A 24,881-nucleotide genomic window follows, 5' to 3' on the forward strand; every position below is an offset into this window, starting at 1 on the left:
ATTTGATTATTTTATTTTGTTGCCGCTTTGTGGGTTAAATACAGACACATAAAGTTACGCAATGTGATTTTTCTTCTAGAAATTGTCTGCTGTTGGCTACATTAAGCGGGTTTAAAAGTGCTTTACGCGTAACGCTTGTGTCTGTGTGTGTGTGTGTGTGTGTCATGCAGCTCATGCATTAAGCTCTGCAGCTTAGCATCAATTTTTGAGGGATTTATGGTGTTTATACGGCAGAGGCAGCGACTGACGCCGCTTCTGCGGTCTTGTTCTGTGGCAAATATGTAATCAGCACACAGCTGAAGCTTCAGCTACCGCTTCAGCTAGGCGTTGGCCTGTAAACCTCAAAACTCGTTAGCATTGCGCTCTGTAAACTTTAATTCACTGCACATTCCATCTAATTATTCAAGATGAGCGCCACACTTTTAGTTAGAGCAAACTACAGAGAGAGAGAGAGAGAGAGAGAGCGAAAAAAGGCGGCGCAATTCAAATTAGTGGCACTTTAAAGTATTTTGTGGGCCAAGTGGGTGGTGTTGGGTATGCAAATAAATCTGTAACTTTCGCCAGCTGAGCGGCATTTTAAAGAGCTTAGGCATATTAATATGATGGCAACGCACATCATCTATCAAAATTCACTTTTCATATAGCCAGTCAGTCAGCCAGCCAGCCAGTAGTAGTCCCCAGCCATAAAGCAGTACCACAGCTGTCTGGGCTGGTTGTCTGTCTGTCTGTGCTTAACCCGCACGTAGAGGCAATTTTCATATAATGGCATAGACTCATAGAGAAGACTTGCTGGCATATCAACGACCTAGTAAGCATCTTTATATAATTTCATGAGTCTGTCAGCACACACACACACACAGAGTTATATGCGCAAGACACCTGGCGATCTGGCACTTTGCATAAATTTGTTATGCATATAAAATTAAAAGCATATTTCGAGGCGTCAGAGCACAAGACGTAGCGCCTGCCTAGGCTGGCTGGAAAATTACTGTTACTGTTGCTCTTGCTGTTGCTGTTGCTTGTGTGCTGTTGATATTTATAATTTGTACTTCTTTTAATTGTGCTTCAGCAACAGCATCAAACGATGCAAAGATACACACAGCGCAGCGCCGAGCAGAGGCGAGTAAATGAGCAAAGTTTTATTTTCAACTCATACGCGTATTTGATTTTTGTTAAGTAAAGTAAAACGCACGCACTTTACCATTTGGCATTTTGATAACAGCGACGGCGGCGGCAGTGGCACAAAAAGTTAATTTGACAAAGAAACAGCGCGAAGGAAAATGAGAATTATTAAAATACACGAAACAAATAGAGGGCAGGCAGCCACAGCGACTGTTGATCAGTGTTGCCAGAGTAGCTTATTTCAAGCTAGATTTAGCACATTTGCAAATAGCCTGAAATCTAGCATATTCTTATAATAAATGTATTCGTAATTTCAATGATAAATATATTTACAAATATTTTATAAGCAAAAGAATACAGAAGTTTTTATTTTTACATCAACTTTCTGTAATGAACTAAAAGTTAAGCTTGCTTTATATCAAAAAATTACGTTTAAATAAGTATCATAGTTTAAACAATATGCAAAAAACTTTTAGAAATAAATGTGTGCGTAACTTCAATGAAATATTTTGAAAGCACAGGAATATAGAAGCTTCGTTTTTTTCGATTCTTACATAAAATTTCATGCAATTTATTTTCTAACGAAAGGAAGTTTGTAATTAAATAAAAGTTAGCTTTGCTAAATATCAAAACAAGCCTATTTAAATAATAAATTATCGTAATTTTAACTTAACGTAACTTTCTTCATATGATCGTGGATTAATTTGCTAAACGAGGCAATTGTGAAGTCAAATATATATAACTGATTCTCTCTATTTAGAGATCAAAAATTATATGCAAACTAGTATTATTTCATATGCTTGGCTGGAAAATTGCTGCCTCGCTTATTTTTAGTCAGAATTTTGCTTATTTGGAGGCTCAACACTGGTGTTGATACTTATTAACACACGTGTGTTGCTCTCTTGCTCTCTCTTTCTGTTTGTTTGTCTACCCCATTGCATGTCTGTAAAATTCAAATGAACTTACAGCACACACACACACACACGCATGCACACATATGTATATATGCCATGACAACATCAACAATGACGCCAGGTGCTGAGGTTCAAATCAAAAAACATTAACGCATTGCGTGTCTTTGCGTGGGCGTGTTGATGTGTGTGTGTGTGCGACAGCAACCGCAGCCAGCAACATTCGAGTATGCAAATATTTTGCCGCAGCGACACTCGACATTCATTTTGCCAGCCAACTCCACAGCCGCCCGCTCCGCTCCCTACGCTTCGGCTTAAGTTTGCGTTTTTATTTAATTGCGGAAATTGCGGCTTCGCGTTCACACACACACACACAGTCATATGTATCCTGCACAGGTAACGCAAAAAGATAGAGGGAATTTTCCTTTTATAATTTCTTTCATAACGCAACGAAGCATTGTAACATATTTTTATGGCCCTCTTACATTTTTTAGCTTTTATTTGTACATTTTTGTGTGTGTGTGGCTGTGTGTGTGTGCCCAAAAATATTCTTGGAATTCAAAAGCGTAGCTTGTGATATGATTGCTGCTGTGATATTATCCCAAACCAAGTCGAGGCGCCCACACTTCGATGTGTAGCTCGCGTAAATTGAGTCAAGTGCGTGGTCTTTGGAGCAGCAGCGAGCAGCGAGCAGCACAAGCTCCTCTTGGTCTGTCAGCAAACCAAACTAATTAGAAAGTCACTTTGCCGTTGCGTTATCGTTGCCGTTGCGTTATCGTTGCCGTTGCCGTTGCTGTTACATGTGCTGCTTGGTCTGCTGCTTTACCGCAGCTGTAAGCTCGCTGGGCATAAAATTAAACAAATTTACTTTACATGATAATTTTTGCGCGTTTTGAAACGAGCAAGAGCCCTAAGCAAAAAATCTCAAATATTTAGCTTGCAAATAATTACAAATTGTTGCTTGTTTTGATTGTTTTTTGTAGCTGAGTGACTACACTGCGTATACGTTATAAGCTTGTGTGTGTGTGCGCTCGCTTATTGATTTCAATTAATTGCCAGCGCATTTTTGTTAGTGAATTAGAAGCAGCAATCAGGCAGCGCAATCAGCTTATAAGTGGCTTATGTGCACCGATGCCAAATATCGATATTAGGGGCGCTCTGTTGTAACGCAGGAGTTTTAATGTTGCCTGGCGCGCATTATCAAACCATTACGATCTAAATGACACTTTGACAGGAGCAGCAGCGCCTGGCCTGGCCTGGCGCTCGCACTCACTCTGGCTCGTTACCTGGCTTCGACTTGGGTGTGGTGTGGGTCGCCTCTCGCGGCTGCACGCAGTCGATGTCGGGCAGCGATAAGCGCAAGAAAAATCGAAGCAGCCAACAACACACAACAACAAAAACACTCGAGTCGCGACTTGCGACACACGCCACTTTGCTGTTAATATTTAAAGTTGCAGTGCGAGAAGAAGAAGAAGCAGCAGCAGCAGCAGCTACCACGCTGTGGCACACACAACCGGAAGCGGAAAGCTCTTCGCCTGCGGAAGTGTTTCGTGCGCGCAACTTTATATAAATCGTTCGCCTCTTGCTCCTACTGTTGTTGTTACTGCTGTTCTCATGTTGTGCTTTGTATGTGTGTGTGTGTTGCATTCTCGTCAGCGTATATTGCAAGGATTCCTGTAATGACACAGCAGCTACAACCAAGCTGAGCACAATGCGCTTAAGCACCACGACACTTATACACTTACCAAAAGGCGTCAACACTTTTGGATTTAACTTGCTCATGTGGCCAATAAATTAAACGAGCTTCCATTGGTAAAACTGCAGTGACCCAAAGTCACATCAAAGCTTTAAGCATAAATTAAATAAAATTCGTAGCTGTTTTAATTTAATAATTATACTAAAAATCAGTTACTGCAATGTTAGCGTTTTTTACGTTTTGTGTTAAAAGCAGCAATTGCGCTCTGTTATGCTTACAGCTTATGTTATGCTGCTTTACATTTTATGCTAAAAGGAGTAGCGCTCTGCTATGCTTACAGCTCTTGCTTTACATTTTATGTTAAAAGCTCTACATGATCGACTGTTAATAGCGAGTTGATTATGTTAAAAGCCAAAATTGATCGATCGGCCATATTGAGTGATGCCTATAGCCAGCTGGCTTACTACACTTATTCTTTTGATAATAATATAATTGAAATTAATATTAGGAAATGTTTTCTTTAGAAATATGCAGTATCTTAAGCTCATATCAAGCTATAACTTATAATTGAACTTGGTGTGAATTCGAATTTAATTATTCTACTGACTTTGAATTAACTGATTTCCTTTGTTATTCAAATCATTGATATTCTTATTAAAAGTGTCTCTAAATTTGAAATCTTAGGCTCAGCTCAAATTCTTAAATATAATTAAATATTTAAACTTAACAATTCAAACCTTATAACAAGCACAACTAACCCAAAATATGCCATTTGCTTTAAGTAATGCACAGCTTTACTTCCTTGTTGGTATTTAATGGCAAATCCGCTACGCTAGTTGACAGTTTCCAATTGCTTCGTTGTTGCTGTTGTAGTTGCCAATGTTGCTGCTGTTGTTGTTGCTGCTGCTTCACGCTATCTGCCTCATTTCCGGGCAATGCAAGTCGATGATTTTTGTTGACATCTTGTTGGGCTGCTTCCGCATGCTGCATGCCGCTGCTTGTGCTGCCGCCTGGCTTCTGTCTCAGTTAGCAGCGCATTGCAATCAGCGCAGCTGCTTTGCATATTTCAGCGGAATCGCAGCCAGCAGTGTGTGCATGTTGTCGTCTCCTCTCGACAGATTGAAAAACATTTGCGCAGCATTTTTTTCCTTTTTTTATGTAGTCTATAGCAGCTTGAAATTCTTGCAGCTCGTAGTCTAGTCAGCTAGAAATTCTGTTAGAGTTGCATGCATTTATTTGTTGCTGACGTAATTGCTCAAATTTATTTACTCAAGCCCAACAAATAACAATTAATCATTTAATCTGCATTCCATTAATATTTTATTCATACATATGTTATGCAGTCACTTTAATATGCTCTATTAATTAATGCATAAGCTCGGTGCGCTTATTGACATTAATGTTTATGTTGAAATCATTGCTCTAAAGCAGCAGCAGCAGTTGCCGTTGCTGTCCATGAGCAATGAAACTGCCAGCTTCACAAATTAATTGGCCCATTGAAATGTAAGCATTTTCAACTGCATTGCAACAACAACAGCAGCAGCAGCAGCAGCAGCAACAGCAACAACACGCTGCTGCAAATTGAATGACTGCATAATAACTTGGGGCAAGTGGCATAAAAGTCGACACAGCAAGCTTATGGCATGTCAGCAATAAACTGTAGCAAGATCTGCTTATACAATAATCCGCATTGCAAATGACTTAAATTGAAAGCTTAAACTGCTTTAAAAGCAACAATTGCTCTAGTTTGGTTTTCATCAAAGCAAAACTAATTACATTTTATAAATGCTGCAAATCACTCTCTATGTGTGAATTAATTATAGTTGAATGAATTATATTTAACGTATTTGATGCACTATGCAACACTTTTGAAGTAATTAAAACTGGAAAATGTTGTTTAAAATTCTGCGTAATTGAATTTCAGTGGTTTCGATGAATTTGATTACGATTTTGAAAATTACGGGCTTTCAATTTAAGCAGGTATTGAATTCAAACATCTGTGCATTTTAGAGAGAGAGAGAGAGAGAGAGAGAGAGAGAGAGATCAGCTGTGTTGAGGCTAAAGCGCGCTTTTGTTGATTGATAAATATTATAAATATAAAGCGAAAATCTTAGTAACTTAACCGAGAACCATTAAATTGAATGTCTGGCAGGTTACAATAAATTATTATAATACAGTAAATTTAATGCATATAAATTGTTCTATGACATGCTTAACTTTAGTGTGTATTACTTAGTAGTATTTAGCTATTCACTCCACTTGAGAAACTTTCATTTAAATTAAGCCGAAACATTTAAAAGTTAAATAATTACTTTTTTCTATAACATAAAAGGACTAAAGGACTGCTTTTCTACCAACCTTGATAATGATCAGACTCTAGACTCAGCTATTTTATTAGTTATTAATATAGTTATTAAATTTAAACTATATAACTAATATCTAAAATATATAACTAATAAATTAAATTATGAAATGAAATCAATTAACAACGATTACAACTACAAGTAATTGAAATATATTGTGTGACTAGCTGTGAGATGATCGAAAATAATTTAAACTAATTTATAGAATATTTCTTAGATTGTTTCTCATAAATTGCAACAATATAATTGTAAGCAATTAATGTCTTGCACTATTTGTTAATAGCCAGATTAAGTTTGTTAAATAAGCATATTTTGATATTCATAATTGCGTTAAACAAATAAATTTTAAGAATTTAAAGCAAAGCGCATGCATTGAAAAATTAATTATGATAGGGTGCTACGTAAATTACGTATACGTGTTCATTTCTGAGTACCAACCATTCGACTAAGCCGGAAACCAAAATAACAACTTCCTTTTGTGTAAAAATGTGCAGCGTATCGTTTCATTTCATTTCGCTTCGTCACATGCCATGCCACACGTTTGGCTATCGACATGTGCTAATGTCCGTGTGTGTGTGTGTGCTCATTTCTGATTGAGTGCGTTTCGTAATAGCAGCTTATTTAATACACACACAGAGAGAGAGTTTTGTGTTTGTAATGAGCGTTATCGCCTCTATATGCGTCAGCGTAAAACTGACGAAAGGCAAAGGCAAGGGAAAAAAATTGGTAAACTGTTTGAATTGAAAGAGTCAAAGGCAACAAATTGCGTGTTGCTGTTTTTTTGTTAGACCTAAAAGTCTGCACACATCATACACATGACGCTGGGCGCTGGCGTTGCGTATACGAGTAGTCGGCAACCCTTTTTTGACAGACTTCCGCCCTGGCATGAAATATGTAACAATATTGTTGCTGCTTTTTTTCATTAACCTTAACATGAGTTTCGTGTCGCAAACTCATGGCATAGTGGAGTCAAAAATTTAATTTAAATTTGCACATCAAATTCAAATATGCATTTTTTAATGTGTTGCAAAAACAACAAAAAAAAAAAGAAAAACAGTTTACGCAATGTGTAAATTTGTTTTATGCAGCAAAAAATAAACATGTATGCATATTTTAATCATTAATGCAAGCATTTATGCGGTGTGACAATTCCATTTCCATGCCGAACCCATATACATATGTAAATTGCGTATACGCATGGTTGGTTGGTTGTTGGGCTGGCTGGCCGGCCACATACGAGGCAACAAATCTGTGCAAAGTTTGCGACATATTAATTGGTCTAGGGCTTGATCTGTTGTTAACTGCGGCAAGTTGTCTGCGCTGCTCTGCTCTGCTCTGCTGCTGGTCGAGCGAGATAGCCAAAAGCAAAAAGTTTTGGCTGTAGCTAAAGTTTTGGTGTCACCGAATTGGTAGCTATGACGGCTTAAGCCAAACTTTCACAAAGTGATTATTATTGTATGGAAAGTTTGCTCAACTGACTGGGCGTGCCATACATATGTTCCAATTCTATGTGTGTGTGTGCGTGTGTGTGTGTGGGTCTATATTGTGGTTACACATGTAATGGCTAGAAACAAAAAACTTATTGCGCACAAACTTTTTCAGAGGCAAAACTATTGCACAACAAGCTTACACATTGATGACAAGCACTAACACTAACTCGCATACTAAGACCAATTAAAAGTCATTTAACATCGAGAGGTCCTGTCTGCCGTATCAGCAACACGCACGTGTCAGCTGCAGGCCAAACTGGCGCTGGACTTCAAACTGGACCTGGACCAGTGCTAGTTAGTTAGAGGGTAAATGGGTTCAAGTGCTTTGGCTATTTGCAAAAAGCGTAGCATAAGTTTCAGCGCTGTGAGTTGGCACAAAGTTGTGGCTCATAAATAACTGAACTACTTAAATTTCTTGTGGTGTTGCTGCACCAACAACAATCAGGCGTCGGCTGCTTTGTAAGCTGCTTTGCATGCCATAAGCAGCAACTTGGTGTTGAAATTGAAATGTCTTGACAGACTGCCAGACTGCCAGACTGACTGACGAGCTGAGCTGTGTGAGCGGCTGGCAAAGTGGCCATTACTCTAATTAACCTTATTTCATTCTCCATTACAAGTGTAAGCAAAAAAGCCAAAAAACAAACCCAAAACCCAAGCAACAACAACAGCAACAACAACAGCAACAACAACAATCAAAGCCAAAGCGGTAACACAGGCTATAAATGTAAGCAAGCAACCAACTGGGTGGGGGGTAGGAGGTGTAGTGCGGTATGGTGGGTGAAAAAAAACAAAGCAATACAATTGCCTTAAAACATAATTGTTATTTTTCGCCGTTTTCTCTTTTGATTTCGCTTTCTTTCGCCGCATTCGCTGGTGTACGCGATTGCGTTGCCGACTTTTGGGCGCAGCCAAAAGGCAAATTAAGTTCTTGCTCTAATTTAGTCTGACGCGCGCCACAACAACAACAATAAGAACAGCAACAACAACAGGCAGCTCCAGCTTTATTTTATAAGAAGCTGCTGCTTTTCTTTAGCTTAATTTACCATTTTTCACTCTTATCGCGTCCCGTGCCTCGTTGCGCCTTTTGCCTTGTGCGGCTCTTCACAGCGAATGGCAGCAGCTCTGAGTTCTGGTGCTGGCCATAAAAGTCAAAGTCACATGCAGCAGCAGAGGCAGCAGCAGGCGAATGCTAAACTGCTGGACGAGCAGCTACAATTGTTGGGGCTGCTGCTGTCTTGACTTAAACTTTAAGCTGCAAGCGTAACAATAATTTAATGCGATGCTTAAATTGTTTGTAAAATGTTCAACAACCGCGCTACGTTGTCGCTTGCGCCGCTAAAGTTAAAAAGTGGAAAAGTTTTCTTTTCTATTTAACGTAATTTGCCTTCATTTGCGCAACCCAAAGTACCCCCAAACTCTCTCTCTCGTTCTCTCTCTTTCGTGCTCTAGCCCAACTTATGCTTTTTGCCGGCCAGCTTTTGAGTTCTCCTTTCACACGGTTCCGCACTCTTTATGTAGATACTTGCTGCTTGGCATATGTTGCCCTTGTCTCATAATCTGGCATATTCCCTTGCCAAGCGCTTTACGCTCTTTTTGTTTTTGTTGTAGCCTTTTCAGTGTTGCTGCTGTCATGAGTGTGTCACTCCCCTTGTGTGACAACAGCTACTGAGACTTCTCAGCTTGAGCTACTAGTCTCTGTTTTTTTTTGTTTTCGCTCGCTTTCATTTTTGTGGTTAAGCAAATGTTTAACAAACCAAATCGCAGATTTGCATTTTATGTTTTCCGTCTCGGTTGGGGTAAAGCTTTATAGCTCTGCCTGGCTGCCTGTTTATTGTCGCTGACTTTTCTGCTTCGATAAGCGCTGCTTTAATGCTACTAATCGGGCTTAAAATCAAAAGACGCTTACGCACTAAGCTAAGCAGCTCGCAACAAATAAAACCAAAATGTTGCAAGCTCTGATACCATCAATTATCTCAAAGGAGAGAAAGAGAGAGAGGGAGGGGCAGCTAAAGCAGCTTAGCTCACAATCCTTTGAACGTTGACTACAGTTTGAGTTATTTATTCGATTTGCTGCTAATATTTACTCGTTTCTAAGTTATTTACACTCAAACGCTCATAACAGTCTGTGAGACAAAATTATTGGCACGATTAACAAACACACACACACACACACACACAAAGAGCAAAGCGAAGTTTATGCCTGGGGCAGGCATGAGTATGAAAACATTTTCACTTATTTGCTAGAGAAATTGGATAACAATCGAATTGAAATTGGATCTTGCTCATTTGTTCTCTGCACATTCGAAGTGTCGACTGCTGATGCTTTGTTTTGCTTTTAACAGCTTGCTGCCCGTTGTTGTTATTGTTGCTGTTGTTGTTGGCAGCACATAAAGCATTTTCCGGCCATTTACTGCGCCCCCGCATCGCATCGCTAGCAATTGGTGGCAGCGTTGGTTCCCCGCCGCTCTTATTATCGTAATAGAATTTACCAAATTGAGGTTGAAATGCTTTGGGCCTTCCCTTCTTGCCTTCGCTACTTTGCCACTTGGCATCCATTTATCGTTTGATTGTTTGTTTGTTTGCCTCCCCCCGCCCAGCCCAAGCTCTTTGCCTGGTTTCGGTTTCCGGACTCTGCCGTTCGCAGTTCACTTGATTGTTTGCTTATTTGGCGAGCCTGCGCTTATCAATTGCCGTTTTTATTGGCATTTCAGCTTCGATGTCGTCCTCGCCGTCGTCGCCGTCGTTTATTGAGTACGAACACAAAAAAAGGCGAAGCGAGTGGTTTTCAAAAATGCTTGGCAAGCAGCATGAGCTTGCTCTTTTCATTGGCACTGGCTTGTAGCTGTTTCCCTCTACTCTTTGTTTGTTTGTTTGCTTGCGCTGGCGCGGGTATTACTTAATTATTTGCTTAGCATTAATGATTTACCCTGTGGTGATTGCTTCTCATAATAGAATTATGCTTTAAGCTCTCGTGCTTGTCAAAGTGTGTCAGCTTGGGTTAAAGGCTGTCTCTATATTCAGCTTGATGACGCTGGCACGACACATGGTCAATCGCCCAACGCATCATCAGCAGCGCTCACACGTTGCGTATGAGTAATGGCCACAGCAAGACGAAACGTAACGAAACGAGAGCGAGTTGGCTATAGTTTGACTTATACCACACATTGTTGTTATTCTGTGGTCCTGGCTTGTAAAGGATTTTACGCAAACACACGCACACAAAGGCTCACACACACGCACACACACACGAGCGCGTACATGAGTGTGGCATAGGACCTTGGTGCTTGTTTTGTTTCTAGGCAATTTCAGTCACTTAGTCTTGCACTTGCAGAAAAAAGCGACAGTCTTGAATTTAGCCATTTTTTAAAAAAGTGAATAGGCTAACTAAACTATTACTAAGCTTGTTTATTAGTTGCTTGAATGTTGATTGAGCGCAATCAATGATAAATGAAAGATTGTACAATTATTTAAAACAAATTAAGCGAAAGAATTCAAGCAGACCTAAGTTAGTGTTTGTTATTCATTATTAAGGAAGCTGAGAACAAAGCCTGTAAGCTGAATTTTTAAGATCTACAGAAAATACTGAAAGCAAACCTCTTAGAAAGTTAAGTGTGTGAAGAAGATTACTAAATAAAATAGTCAGAGCTGTTAATTTGAGTATCCTGCCAAGATGACAGCCATGCATTGGCCAAACAAAGAATCGATTAGCTTAATCACAAGCTTAGATGCTAACTAGAGTGATGAATAGAAAAAGAAAGAGAGCGAGAGAGTGAGAGCAAATTGCAGAGTTTAATAAGTTTAGTGACAATTGCATTGAAAGCCAAGCTAAGAGAACGAAGCCGTATTTAATATTTAATGCTTTAATGTTTAATTTTCACTAACAATAAAACTTCTGCAGCTAACTGTAATATAATTGTTGAGCTGTGGAATTAATTGTTGAATTATAAACTTGTGTAAACTATTTTGCTTGCCCGCATTAAATTTCTCTCAGTGTCTGGCTGCTTTGCTGCTAGCTGTTATTGTTGCCATTGCGTTGTCGCTAGCTATAAAACAGTTGGTTACGGCTGAATGTTGGCTTTGTGCTTGTTCTACGGGGCTCACCTTGTTTTGGTGTCGTGTTGTTGTCCTACCGACGCCACAATATCGAGGCAACGAGGCATGCAACAGAGCAGAGGCAGCAGCTACTAGCATGTACACACACACACACACACATACAAAACACGTTTATGTGAGTCAACTTCTTCACCTTGAGCGTATCGATGTTAGCTGCACACACACACACACACACACACAGAGCAGCGAGTGCTGCTCTCTCTGCCTGTCAGACTTTAATTAGAGCGGCAATAAAATGCAAAATGCAGAGCGTAGTGGACAAGCTCTTTAGCTGGAATGGAATTTGTGGCTCATTTTCGAAAAATCAATTGGGGCTAGTGTCATTTTGAAATTTTGTGAAAGCAGCTTGTGCCCTGAAATAAAATGCCAAACGATTCAATTAGTAGAGAAAGATTGTTTAGTGACTCTAAGACTTAAGCTCAACAGATTGACACAGAAATTCAAATTCAAACACTTGCTGACATTGACACTCGGACTAATGCCTACGCCTGAGCTTAAATTGAGTCATACAGACGGACAGCCGGACAGACGCACAGTCAATGAGCTTGCGTCGAGTGGGAGCACAAATCGGTATAAATTATTATGTCAACTCAGTGACAGCGCTGGGCCCATAGAGTGGCCCCAAAGACAAGGCTTAGCGCGCATAAATTCACAACAGACACTGCGACTGCGACTGGACAACGGGCAGACATGTAGCCAGTGAGTGAGACTTTTGTGTGTATTGATCTATAATTAAGATAAGGCGCACACACACACTACGGCGGAGCGAGGCTGAAGGCTGAAAGGCAGGCCCATGTGGTCAAGATAGCGCGTGTGTTATTTGTTTATGAAATTGAGCGGTGATTATCGCTGCATACAAAGCTACTCAAACTACATGTGATAGTGTGCGCCATAAATTACACATTTCCATGCCACACAGCACTGTGTGGCTAAGGCAAGGCAAGGCAAGTGGGCGTGGCTACAACTAAACGTTAAAGCGTTTTGTAAACTTGCTACAGTCGCTGCGACCCGCAGCATAAATTTCGCTTGCACACAAATGTAGCAATCTTTAGTTTATATACACTTTGACATTTTTTAACTGAATTCGACTGTATCAGCAACAATAACTCAGATACTATAAGCGCTAGCAATCAAATTTGTTAGGTAGGTTCTTCTTTTTCCGAAGCAATTCGATTATATCAACAAGAATTCGATAAACGCGCACTTAAAAATATTGCAAAATTATGAAATAAATTACACTTAAGCATTGGCATATTCTCAACCCATAGAAAACGTTTGTATATAACTTGGAAATTATACACATTTCAGTCAAAGTGTATTTAAAAGTTTGTTGCGTTCACTTGGTTTTTTTTTTTTTGCTCACTGTCGTTATATTTACAATAAACGGCAGCAAGTTGTATTTGCATAGAATGGAATTTCGTACTGGGAACATATTCACAAACAGATAACGCCCGCACTTTGTACTGGGCCCAGTTCACAGAAGTTGCTTAAAGTTGTTAAGTGCGAAAGTACAAGAGTTTCTGTGTATGTGTGAGTGTGAATTGAGAATTAGAGGGTCTAGTGCATATATTTTTATGGCTTTGGCTGCGGCAGACAAAAGCACAACGAAAACTCAATGAGCTGCAAAAAGCAGCCAAAGTTGCTGCTGCCAGATTTACGTTAAGAAAAATGTCAGCCAGCTGCTGCGGGTGAGCTTCCAACGTATCCCGCAGGCAGCACCTGAACGGGACATGCAACAAAAAAAAAAAAACCAAAAAACTTATATATAGTAAGCGAATGCTTGTGGAAACTCAACTGCAACTTGAGTTGACTGCGTCTGCGGTCTGCGCGGCAGACAAATTGCGCTCGTAAATGCTTTAAATTGTTCACTACGCGGCTCACAATTGAAGCTGAAGCTGAAGCTGAAGCTGAGAAGAAAAACACGTTAAACTCAAGCAAAGTTACAGCCAACTAAAAGAAAAGCGGCAACAAGAGAAAAATGCTACAAAAGACGCGTGCAGCAAGCAGCGGCAGCGGCAGCAGTAGCAGAAAAAATTGCTGAGCGTGTTAAGAAAAATGTTTCCGTAAGCTGCCAACAAATGCGCGACAATATTTTGCTCGCCACTTGCAGCCAGCCAAACCAGCTACCGGCAATGCTCTTTAAGAGTAAACGACGTGCTTCGGCAAGAGAACAAGAGTTGAACGCTTAATATACCACGTAAATAATAAAATAAATTTATGAAATATAAATTGCACAGCCAGCTAAAAAGGCAATTGAGGGGGCGCACACTTTAGTGTAAAGCAAATGCACAGAAAAAATAAAAGTACGAATAAATCAAGGCAATCAAACTCGATTGAAGCCCACAGCATTAAGTTAAACGAATGCTGTTTTGGAATTATAAAGACTCTCTTCAATTAGTTCATTGAATAGTTCATAGTTTGGCTGATGAAGCGCGAGCAACTTAATAATAAATAAGCTTGAATAAGTTAACTTCTATAATAGAAAATATAAAAATATATATTCTAATTATTCCATTTACTTCAAAATTTGCTTAGTCAGAATTCGTCTATAAGCAAATTATTGTTTAAGTCCGCTTTGGATTAATTGTAAGAATATTTGGAAGAAAATTCAAGATTTGTGAAATCTTTTCGTATTGAGTTTAGGCTATTTACTCGATATTTTGTTGCAGTGTCTGTTTGCTTGAGAGCTAAATTTAAACTTTAGTTTCAGCACAACTTGTTCTTGTTTTAACAGAGTATAAAGCTGTTGACTGCCGACTCTGAATCTGGCCTGCGACTCTGACTGTGGCCTGGCACTGGTTGCGTGGTGTCGAATTTAGCCAGTGCACCTTTTTGTTGCGGCAGCAGCAGCAGAAGAAATGTTGCAGGCGCATGCATCGGTAGCAAACCGATTGCCACTTAAAACCTTATGGAACACACCCAGCTACACTTGAGCACAGCAGCAGCAGCACTTGAGTAGCTTTTTCTATGTGTGTGCGTGTGTGTGTGTGTGAGCTACTCGCGAGGTGTCAAAATGTTAAGTTAATACAAAGACTTGACTTTGGTGTCGACTTTTAACTCTCAACAGTTGCCAGTTGCCATTGCTTGGATTTTCTTTCGCACGTGTAGAGTTTTTCAATTTGTTATTTTCAGTTTTTGTTAGCTGCTGCTCTAATGACCTCTTTGGCGTGCTATAATGGAACTCAAGACTTTAAAGCACTTGGAAGCCCCCGGACTTAAGCTCGGGCGCAAGGTCAGGTCTCTTGTCTGCGCCCCGATAACGAGGCACAAATTCAATATTCGCTGACATAATTCCCATTGCAAGGTGTGCATAAATAAGCTGAGCAAAGCACTTTAATTAATTAAAAAAAAAAACCCCTTTCAAAAGTGTGCCAGGCGCTGGGCTGGGCTGGCGCATCGAATCCTTTTGCTTCCACTTCCGCAACGTTGGCAATCGAAAAGGCAAACAAAGCCCGGAATTAGACTCTTCGGTATTATTGTTAAATATAATTTTGCCTCTTTTATTCGCTTCTTCTTTTCCACTGTGCGCTGTGTGTATCTCGTAAATGATTTATGTAAACTTGCCAGTTGCCCTTGCCAGCTCCAGCTCCATCTCATTGCAGCAGTGTGCTGGGTTGCCGATAGGCTGGACAAATGGCTGTGGGAATTGTCGCATGCCCCCTACACTTTGATGCTGCTGCTGCTGCTGCTGCTTCTGCTGCTGTGTTATGAATAATAACTTGGACTGCTTTCTGTTTGCTTCTGCTGGTGCGTTTACTGTTGCTTCGCTTTCACTTTCCGGCTTGTTGCTGTTGCTGTTGCTTTGCTCTTTCGCATTACGCGTCAGTGCGCTGGAGCTTTGAATATTTTACGCAGGCATAAATAATTTACAGCAATGAACAAACACACGTTAAAATAAAATCCGGAAAAAAGCAAAAAGGGATAAAGCGCTCACTCAGTCGCGTAAAAACACAGCAAGAGTGAGAGTAAGATGCAGCAACAACAAAAACTAAAGCACTATGCCAGATAAGAATAAAAATTTATATTTTTTAAAACTCAAAGCGAAGCTGAGAGTGTGAAGCTTGTCATAGGCTCAGGCTCAGGCTCAGGCCTGTCGCACGGTAAAAATGTTGTCCGCTTTTTGAATATTTTTTTAGTTGTTTTTTTTTTTTGTTTTTGCATCTCTGACGACACTTGACATATGTATGTGCTGGCTTTTGACCCGCTTCCGCAACGCCTGGCGCGGCGCCTCTGATGAGAGTCGAAAAAGCATTTCCCAGACTTTGCCCAACTGTTGTCTTTGGCTATGATATCTATTTACACACACACACACACAGTTAGAGACTGAGACTGATGACGGCTCAAAGAAATGTCAACACGCAAAGCTCGCACACACACACACACACTGAGCAGCTTACACGCGCCTACGTATTTTGTGAATTTCACTTTGACTTAACAAATAGAAAATCATTTATTCTGCATGCGCCTGCCTGCCTTACGCGCTTTAAACGATTTCCCGCCCTAACGCGTTTCGATTTCACATGCGTCGGCTGGAGGGGGAACTCACAGATTTTCGAGCAGTGAGATTTATGCGCATTTTGCATATATTTCCTTTGCATTTGCTACAAAGCCCGACTGAAATGGCCCATCGAGTTCGAGCTGGGGGGCGCAGCTTTCATTGCTCGACTTTTATGACTTTGTCTGTCGCTGTCGCTCGCTTTCATCGCATGCAAATTGTTTTGTAATAATGTAATCTTTGGCAACTCGATTTACTGATGTGTTTATTTCGATATCGGCGGCGATAATTGTCGCCAAATGGCATTAGCAGCAATTTGAATAATTTCTTATCACGATTGTGTAGCTCAAGTGCATTGTCTCATTTTTTTTTGGTTTCACTCTTAACACATTTCAAAACATTAAAATATTACGTATACGTTTTCGCCTAAGAGCGAAATACATTGTCTTATTTTTAATAGCGAGCAGAGTCTTTTCATATTTGTTTCGAGTTTCGTATCAAAAAGGTAAAACGTATACGCAATATTCAATTATCACTGAGTACTTAAATATTACGCATAAGTTTTTTCATATTAATTAAATGCTTTTTATCCCTTCAACATTTTGTACAGCCTAAATATAGCTAATATAATTAAGTAATGAAATATTACGTATACGTTTTCTTATGCATCAACAAATTGGCTGTGCTCAAGCTCAATCTGTTCTTGTTTCACACTGTGGGACTCAATATTAAATCACAAGCTCTTAACAACAAACAGCAATTCGATGACAATAAATTACCAGCCTGCCGCTACTTATCAGTTATAGGCTAAAGTTGTTGCGTACATATGTTAATTTAAATAAAATATACAAAGCTGCGTATGCTGCGTATAATTTCAGCAACAGTTGAGGAAAACAGCGACAACAATAAAATGTAAAAAAGAACAACAACAATAACAGGGCAATAAAAAGCATCAAGGACAAGCATAATAACAACTTGAACATCCGCGGCGACAATAACAATAATTGTATTTACACTTAATTGACCATAATCCACAGCAATGACCCGCGTTTCACTGCGCCCCACACTCCTCTTCCCACGCAGTCTCTTGTGCTCTTGGCGAGAAAAATCGTAAAACAGATTTTGCGCGCGAGCTCAATTGAAAATGTCCACAGGCTACATTGAGTGGAGTGGAGTTCGCATAAGATTGCTAAGCCGCCTGCCAAGCCGGTAAATAAACTGAACTGATATAAATTCAAGCATGGCCAACAGGCTTTAACTGGCTAATAGGCCAACTGTCTGTCTGTCTGTTTGTTGCTGCTTATTATGTTTTATTTAGAGCCTAGCCGCAAAAAGTATGAGCAACTACTGTGGTTATGCTAATGAACTCAGCCATGGCTGAGTTTGTGGCCAATTGTCAACGTTAGTCCTTGCATATTTATGGGCCGGGTCAACGTCAGTGAAACAAGCAAGTGCTGTAGCGAACAACAAAATCCACTTCATGACCGAAAATTAGTTTTTAACCCACAAAATAATCCCGAATGACATAAGATGGCCACGCCAAGTTTCCCCCCCAACACGTTTTGCTCTGCATTTTGCGCTAGCTGCAGTCGCTTGGCGGAAGTTGTAAAGCTGCCATGTTTTCGCTCGTGTTGTTGGACTGTGTGCCATGTAAACTGCGGAGCTGTGTGCTGTGGCTTATGGGCAATGCCAAGCGCCAACAATTCGCGAGCTCGTAATGCGGTCGTTTTACAACGTTGTTATTGTTGCTGTTGCACTCGCTGATTGTTATTGTTGCTCTGGTTGTTGCCGCGTTGCCCGTTGCCGCGTTGCCGCGTTGAGCAGCGCATTTGTTGTATTAACTTTTTGCCGAGTGACGTGAATGGCATTGGCGGCGACCAGTGCACGAGGCTGAACAGCTGTAACACTTCTTCTTCTGCTGCTCCAGTGCCACCTCCCACTCCCACAGTGGTCATAATTTATTAAAGCCTGCACCGGAGTGCTCTCCAGTCGAGTCGAGCGTCCGCCCACCGTACACAATTGAAATTTAAGCATGGCCAAAGCCAAAGTTGCAGAAAATGCGAAACATTGACTCGAGTTCGAGCTCTCGATCGACAATGCGAGGCAGCGGGCTAGCAAAATGGTAATCGAAAATGTGTGCGCCACTCCCCCCCAGAAAATGGTAACAGCGCTAAGGGGCGGCCAGAGCTGCCACTGGGCATCAGCTACTACTACTAGTGAATGTCTTGCCGCCTTACTATTTCATTCTGCTTCTTTTTGTGCGCTTTGTCTTTATTTTGTTTTTTTGTTTTACAGTTCAAAGTTTGTTTGGCGGCGGCATGGCGAACTTTTTCGGCTGGCAAATAATTCATGAAACATGGTGGCAACATGCGAGAGCCTCGAAACGCGAATGCCGCGAATGGTGAAACTCGAAATTTTTGTGCCCAATTCGAATCTGATTGTGACACAAACGAATTGTTCTGCTTGTTGTCCTAGCTGCTGCTGCTCCTGCTGCTAAGGGCTAAGTGGGTGGTTGGGTGGTTGGGTGGTTGGGGGTTGCGTTAGCATATTTATGTGCCTATATTTTTTTGCACTGCGCTTTGTTTTCTATGAGTCTTGCTTGCTGTAGCGCGCTTCTTGCTTGCTTGCTCGGTCTGGCTGGCTGGCATGCAAATTTATGGTGTGTCCCCAAACAATTGTTATTGTGTTTTCAACTTTTGCTTGATTTGTGTTTTTAAGTGATTTCGAATGGGTCGCATGGGGCTGCAAAATCGGACCGTAGCCGGCAATTTGTGTCGGGCAGCTGCCGCTGATAATTTCTAGCCTGTCATCAGCCAGAGACTGAGTGCAAGACAGCGAAATAAATAGCGAGAGAGCGGGACAGACGCAATGCAATGGCAACTACAACTACTAAGCGCCCAATAACCGTAAAACACTTTAGAACTGCCCCACACCCACACCCACACCCACACATGAGCTCAGAGCTGAGCGCACTGGCCACAGTTTGGGGCAAGTTGGCTACAATTTTCGTTCAACATTTTATTTATTTGTATTTCCGCAAACAATTCGAGTGCTGCCGCCGCGAAACTTTTACTACTTGCAACAGCTACAGCTACAGTTGCTGCTGCTGCTGCTGCTGCTACTGGCAGTAGGCCACTTCCTGCAATGGTTGCTACTGCTACTGCTGTGAGTGCAATTCGTGAATTTTTGAAGCCATTTTCTTTACTACTCTTTGTTCCTGCTCACTGTGCTGCTCTTCAGCCAAGTTCTGTTCCTGTTCCTGCGCATTATCTAGCTGCGGCTGTGTTTGCAATATGCAAACGGTCATTTGGTTAATGAGCGCAGGGAGGCAGCAACAGTAGCAGCAGCAGCAGCAGCAGTGGCAACAACTTTGGCTGAGCATCCGGCGGATGGGCACAGAGTTGCAGCCAGCGCTGGCTCGGCTCGCACATCCCTTAAATTTGACTGCTTAGAGATGGACAGCAGCACCCTCTGCTTGCCCATTTGGTTATGTCTGTCCGTCCGCCATGACTTGGTTTATTTCAACGTAATGAAATGAAATTGAAATGAATGTTTTATAAACTCGTTGCCCGAGTAAGAGAGAGCGACCGAGTGCTGACCATCATAAAATTATAATAATCTCAGTAGTTGGGGGCGCACTTTACGTACCCGCTTATGCTAAAAAATTGTTAAATGCAAATTAAATGTATTACATTAGTAAATCAACATATAAGTGCTGGAGATTTTGACCGACCACAAATTAGTAGAGCAACTAAATAAATCAATGCACACAACAAACAATTTGTAAATTCAAAAGAGCCGCTGCACTTGAGCAAAACGTGTGCGGCTTCCTGTTCGTGTTGACGCAATGCATCTGTCTCTGGATTTTAATTAAAGTTCGCTTGATATTATTGCCGCTGCATCGCTGTGGCATGTGGCACGGCACAGACATTAAGCATTCTGCGGATACTCGTCGCGGTTCTCGTAGGCCCAGAATTTATGGAATTCAATTAATATGGATACCACAGTCTCGGCCTGGCCGCTGCACAACACATAAAAGGCGCATGCTATCAAAAAATAATTGCACGCATAATGATGAGTCGCTCACCAGTTGTGCAGATCCTGTTGCGTAATCTTGCACGAATCCTTGGGCTTTACCATGTCGAATATCTCATTATTGATGTCATCAAAGTTGATCGGCTCGGCCAGCTGCGCCTGTATATCCTTGAAGAAGTAGCGCACCGTCTGTGTTGTCAGATAGCCCAAGTGCTCCACGTCCAGTATGCGAAACAGATAGTGTATGGCCTGCGGGGTCTGCGAGGAGGTTAACAAACTGAGCACAAACTTATTAAATGTGCACCTTGCGATTGCTCAAGGCCAGCACAAAGTCCACATAGCTCTTGTAATCCATTTGTCCATCGTATGTCATGCACTCCTCAAACACGCGCTCCAGAAAGCTTGAGGTAAGCGTGCCCGAGCCAAAGCCGGCCAACTCCTCTTTGCTAAGCAGCCCGTTCTGGTCGAGATCAAGTGTCAGAAAGCTGCCATAGACTTGCAGCACGGAAGGCAGCGAGAACCAGTTGCTCAGCTGCAGCTGCTCGTCCGTTGATTGGGGCAGCTCACGCAGCTCGAGCAGCTCGTCGATGTAGCCAGAGGCGAGCATATCCAGTATGCGTATACGCCCCGTATGCTTGTAATCCAGAAAGAAGAAAAACTTCTTCACCACTGTGCAGACATAAAATTTTTCAAACGCTGGCTGCAACTTGTTCTCAAGCTGCTTGAGTGTGGGTATTAGATCTGCTATATAGTTCTCCATATCGAATTCGCGTAGATAGCCCTGACCCACATCATCATAGAACGACAGTCCAATGCGGCATTGAGTTATCCAGCCCTTGCGCATTGTATAGTTATAAATTGAGAGTATTTCTATGCAGCCCAAGTAGGGCGAGTTGCTCAGCAATTGTGCAAAGAGTTCGGCTGTGAGATACTTGCGACTCTTTGCGCTAATCACCGACTGCAGCTTGCAGTAGTTTTCAAAGTCTATGAGCTGCTGTTGCTTTGCTGTTGTGCCCGACACATGCAGCTCCAGCTGCTGCCAAAGCTCGACGAGCTCCTCGTTGTTCAGGAGCTCGTCGGACTTTTGCTGCAGGAACAGCGCGTGTGCCTCGCGGCGCAGCAAGTGCCGCAACTTGTCATCGGGTGGTGGCGGTGGAGTGAAAAACTTTGGTATGTGTGCAAATGATGGATGCTTTGGCTCCGCACGCGCACGCAGTGGAGCATGCTCGTCGAAATTGGCCAATTCCTCAGCGCTTATGTCACGCGTGGAGACTTTGAGATTGGCAAAAGCCTCAACAAGTTCCGGATCCAGTTCCATTGTTAATCAAACGTTTTATTTCAATATGTAAATGGTTGCTATGTTAAAAGTCAAAAAATCAAATCAAAATCTCTAAATTCATGAATTGAATTTCAGTCGTTTCGTGCTCTACTGAACATTTTAACTAATTAGCTTGTGCATTCTATTCTAATTACAGGTTCGACCATTAAGGGTGTCGTGGCCATTTTGAATTGCATTTTGGCGCGTCAGCTGTGCTTTGAGGATCCCTCATGCTCTGCTATACTGGAAATTATACCGCGCGTCTGCGGTCCCATACCAGGTAAGTCCAACTCCAACGCATCGATTAGTTGCTGTTTGTTCAGATTTCTGCCGTTTTTTTTTTTTTATGGTGCTGCATAAAAAGGAAAATTTGATTTTTATATGAAGTGTTTTGGGAAATGCTCGAACATTTGGCGCACGCTTTGCGCATTCGAGGCCCGAGATTATGTTTGGTTTGAGGCCATTCGAGGATTAATTTTGGTTAGTTGTTGCCTTTCTGAACAGTTCGCTCCCTCCCCGACAACTGTGTAATTATTTTAGCAATTTTGTGTGTGTGTGTGTGTGTGTGTGTGGCCGCGTGCAATAAAACAGTAAATAACGGTCATATACTTAAAGCGCAACATACAGAGCGCGGCCACGAATGCCATTTGAATATTTAAATGCCCCTGAGAATAAGCTCGAAGCCCAAATCCAAGCACACAACACAGACCTGACCAGACCAGGAGCTGACCAAATGCTATTGTGTGAGCAATGTGCGTGCCAGTCCATTGCCGAGTACGTATGTATTTGTGTGTGCGTGTGAGGTGCAAAACGAAAAGAAAACAGAGTAAGCGGGTCGCCTGCTCCAACTCCAACTCCAACTCCAACTGCTGCCTCTTGCCCCCATCGACATTGTAATCGAGGACAAAAGGCAAGCAAAGCAAACGAACGAGCGAGGCACACGGCTAAAGAAAAGTTAATTTATAAATTATTCAGTAATTTGTTTTAGACTTTGCTTTCGTCGCTGCCAAATGCCCCCACTCCCCGCTCACTCACTCCCATGCCCACAAGAAATAAGAACAACAAAGCTACTAGCTGCAGGTATAAATTTCTTATATGTTTTCGCTTTGATCCGCCCCCTCGTCGAGCCATTAAAATATGTATTTAAGTTTTCCCTGCCACCGCCACTATTCCCATCGTATGTTGTCCATAAGCCCACATTTCACAATTGAGGTTAGAGCCCCCAAGCTAGGGAAGTGGACTTTTCTTTTCGTAAATTTAATTATTAATGTTGAAGCCCGCGTATAGTGGCGTAACTCCAGCTTGGGCTACCTACCAGCCTGGCCAGCGCTTTTCAGTTTCACTTAAGTAGCTTTTAGTTCTTTTTATTGCTCGTGTGTGTGTGTGTGTGTGTGTGCTCACATCTACTATGATGGATTAACGGCTTTAAAATAAAGTTTATGCTAAGTTTGTAGAAGCTTTTGCACTTAGTTCTGTGGCTTTGACCATTCGACGCTGAGTATGAGATGATCGTAGCCATGTCCATTAAGCACTTCAATAGCTTCAGCTGCATCCTTGCGGTATTTAAAGTGTACATAGGCAAATCCCTTGCATAGCCCCGAGTTCTTCTCGCGTGCCAAATACATTTTGCTATAAGGTCCAATTTTACGTATCAGCTCCTCCAGATCATCCTCGGTCATGGACTCTGACAGATTCGAAATGCGTATGGCTGATGAATCGTCGCGCTCACGCGTCTTGCCGCCTTCCTTGAGAAACGGTGGCACATACTTGGCCGGCTTGCCGCTCTCATTCTCACACACATTGGCGGCAGCTGCGGCAATCGCTCGACTCTCCACATCCATAGCCGTGCCCTTGTATGGGCATTTTACGGACCAGTGCTCCCCATTGCATATTCTGCACTTGGCCACAGGCTTGCCCGCTTCCATAAGTCCATCCTGTGACTGCTCAAAGTCCTTGGACCCGATGAAGTTCATCAGAATCTCATCCGCCGCCTTTGTAGTCGAAGAATTCGGCCCTGGCTTGTCCAGGCGCGAGTCCCCAAACTTCACCCAGTTGCGACGCTTGGCCACAGCGCGCGAAACAATTTTCTTCTCAATCTTAAAGCTTCGCACCACTTTTATTTTCTTGCCCTCATCGTTGTACTTGTATTCCGTTATGTGCTTGTAATTGCCCTCCACATGCTCCTTCGATGGCGGCAGTCCATCAACATAGTCCGCCTCGACTTCGTCTGCCCAAGATGTAACAATGGCTTTCATTTCGACTGAGTGCATTAACAATTAAACTCGTTTTAGTTTTACTTATTAAGCTCTGCGCACTTACAGTTTTACTAATTTGGGGGTTTTTATTTTAGAAAACTGCAGCTGCGTTGCTGGATATAAATTTAAAATTTATTTTTGCTTTAGGCTTGCAACAGTTTCTAACAGGCTTACTATGATTTAAACAGTAAAAGAAAAAGCTAACAAAAATTATTTAAAATAAATTATTTATTAATGATTGTGCTGTCAGCTCGATTACTGCTTGTTGACTCGCCAACAGTCCATAGACAACTGACCTGCTTGGCAACTCGCCTACCTGCCTCCTGCGCATTGACCAGTGTGCAATTAGAAAAGGTGAGAGCCCTTCAGAGAGCGTGAGCGACAGCCTAAGATTTGCTAGCGGGAGCTCTGGTCGCTCTCTCATTCGTATGAGCATTGCGATCTGCAGCAAGAAACCGAAAGCGTCGCTGCTTAGAGAGCATCAGTCATACGAGTGGCTTCTATACTTATAAATGAGCTAGCCAAGCCTTTAGCTAGTCTAGTCCATGATACATATCATAGTCTAGTCAACATCTCATACTCAGTTTGTACCTGTCAGCGAAAAATACAAACCCACACCCAGATTCATGCAATGCGCTCTCTAAGCAGCAACGTTTTCGTTACTCGCAGCAGATCGCGTCGGTTATACGAGAGATACGAGCAGCGCTCCGGCTAATCCGCAGGCTGATAACAAACATAACACACACATTGGCTGCTCATCGCTCACGCTCTCCAAAGGGCTTGCGCTCCTACTTTCGATTATTGCACTGAGATCAATGTGTGGGTGGGAGGTTCGCAGGTAAACAGATCAGTTGTCTATGGAAAGTTGGCGCGTCAACAAGCAGTGAACGAGCTGACAGAATAATAAATAATTTTTGCTAACATTTTCTTTTACTGTCGACTGTTTTAGTAATTAAATAATTATTAATTCCAAATATTTATTGATCTTGCTAGCAAATGACAAGTTTTAAATTATTGATAATGCAATTTGCGCTGAGTTTTAGCAACTTGCATGAAAACTGATCTGATAAAATTTATTTTTGA

The 24,881-nt window shown here is 41.7% G+C and overlaps 3 protein-coding genes across 6 annotated transcripts in view; 1 reads left to right on the forward strand and 2 right to left on the reverse strand.

Annotated features, from left to right (window-relative positions):
* LOC108603298 (mun) overlaps window positions 1-24,881 on the forward strand; it is a 64,990-nt gene that overhangs the window by 17,248 nt on the left and 22,861 nt on the right. For both annotated transcript variants that reach the window (XM_017991973.1, XM_017991972.1), the window contains exon 3: window positions 21,701-21,823. In XM_017991973.1, coding sequence (XP_017847462.1) covers window positions 21,701-21,823 — 123 coding nt within the window. The remainder of the gene's footprint in view (window positions 1-21,700; window positions 21,824-24,881) is intronic.
* On the reverse strand, window positions 19,743-21,563 carry LOC108603299 (serine/threonine-protein phosphatase 2A regulatory subunit B'' subunit gamma). 3 transcript variants are annotated; one of them, XM_017991975.1, is made up of 3 exons: window positions 20,530-21,563; window positions 20,278-20,474; window positions 19,743-20,211 (listed from the first exon to the last, which is right to left on the reverse strand). In XM_017991975.1, exons 1-3 carry the CDS (start codon window positions 21,541-21,543, stop codon window positions 20,121-20,123), a joined length of 1,302 nt encoding a protein of 433 aa, XP_017847464.1. In that variant the 5' UTR covers window positions 21,544-21,563; the 3' UTR covers window positions 19,743-20,120. The 3 variants fall into 3 exon arrangements, with proteins under 3 accessions (XP_017847464.1, XP_017847463.1, XP_017847465.1); XM_017991974.1 differs by having other exon boundaries at window positions 20,278-20,483; XM_017991976.1 differs by lacking the exon at window positions 19,743-20,211 and having other exon boundaries at window positions 20,333-20,483; window positions 20,528-21,563.
* LOC108603301 (eukaryotic translation initiation factor 3 subunit G-2) lies at window positions 22,785-23,918 on the reverse strand. The gene is made up of 2 exons (XM_017991978.1): window positions 23,863-23,918; window positions 22,785-23,803 (listed from the first exon to the last, which is right to left on the reverse strand). Exon 2 carries the CDS (start codon window positions 23,796-23,798, stop codon window positions 23,010-23,012), a length of 789 nt encoding a protein of 262 aa, XP_017847467.1. The 5' UTR covers window positions 23,799-23,803; window positions 23,863-23,918; the 3' UTR covers window positions 22,785-23,009.

This window comes from Drosophila busckii, chromosome 3R (genome assembly GCF_011750605.1).
Source record: "Drosophila busckii strain San Diego stock center, stock number 13000-0081.31 chromosome 3R, ASM1175060v1, whole genome shotgun sequence".
Lineage (NCBI taxonomy): Eukaryota > Metazoa > Arthropoda > Insecta > Diptera > Drosophilidae > Drosophila > Drosophila busckii.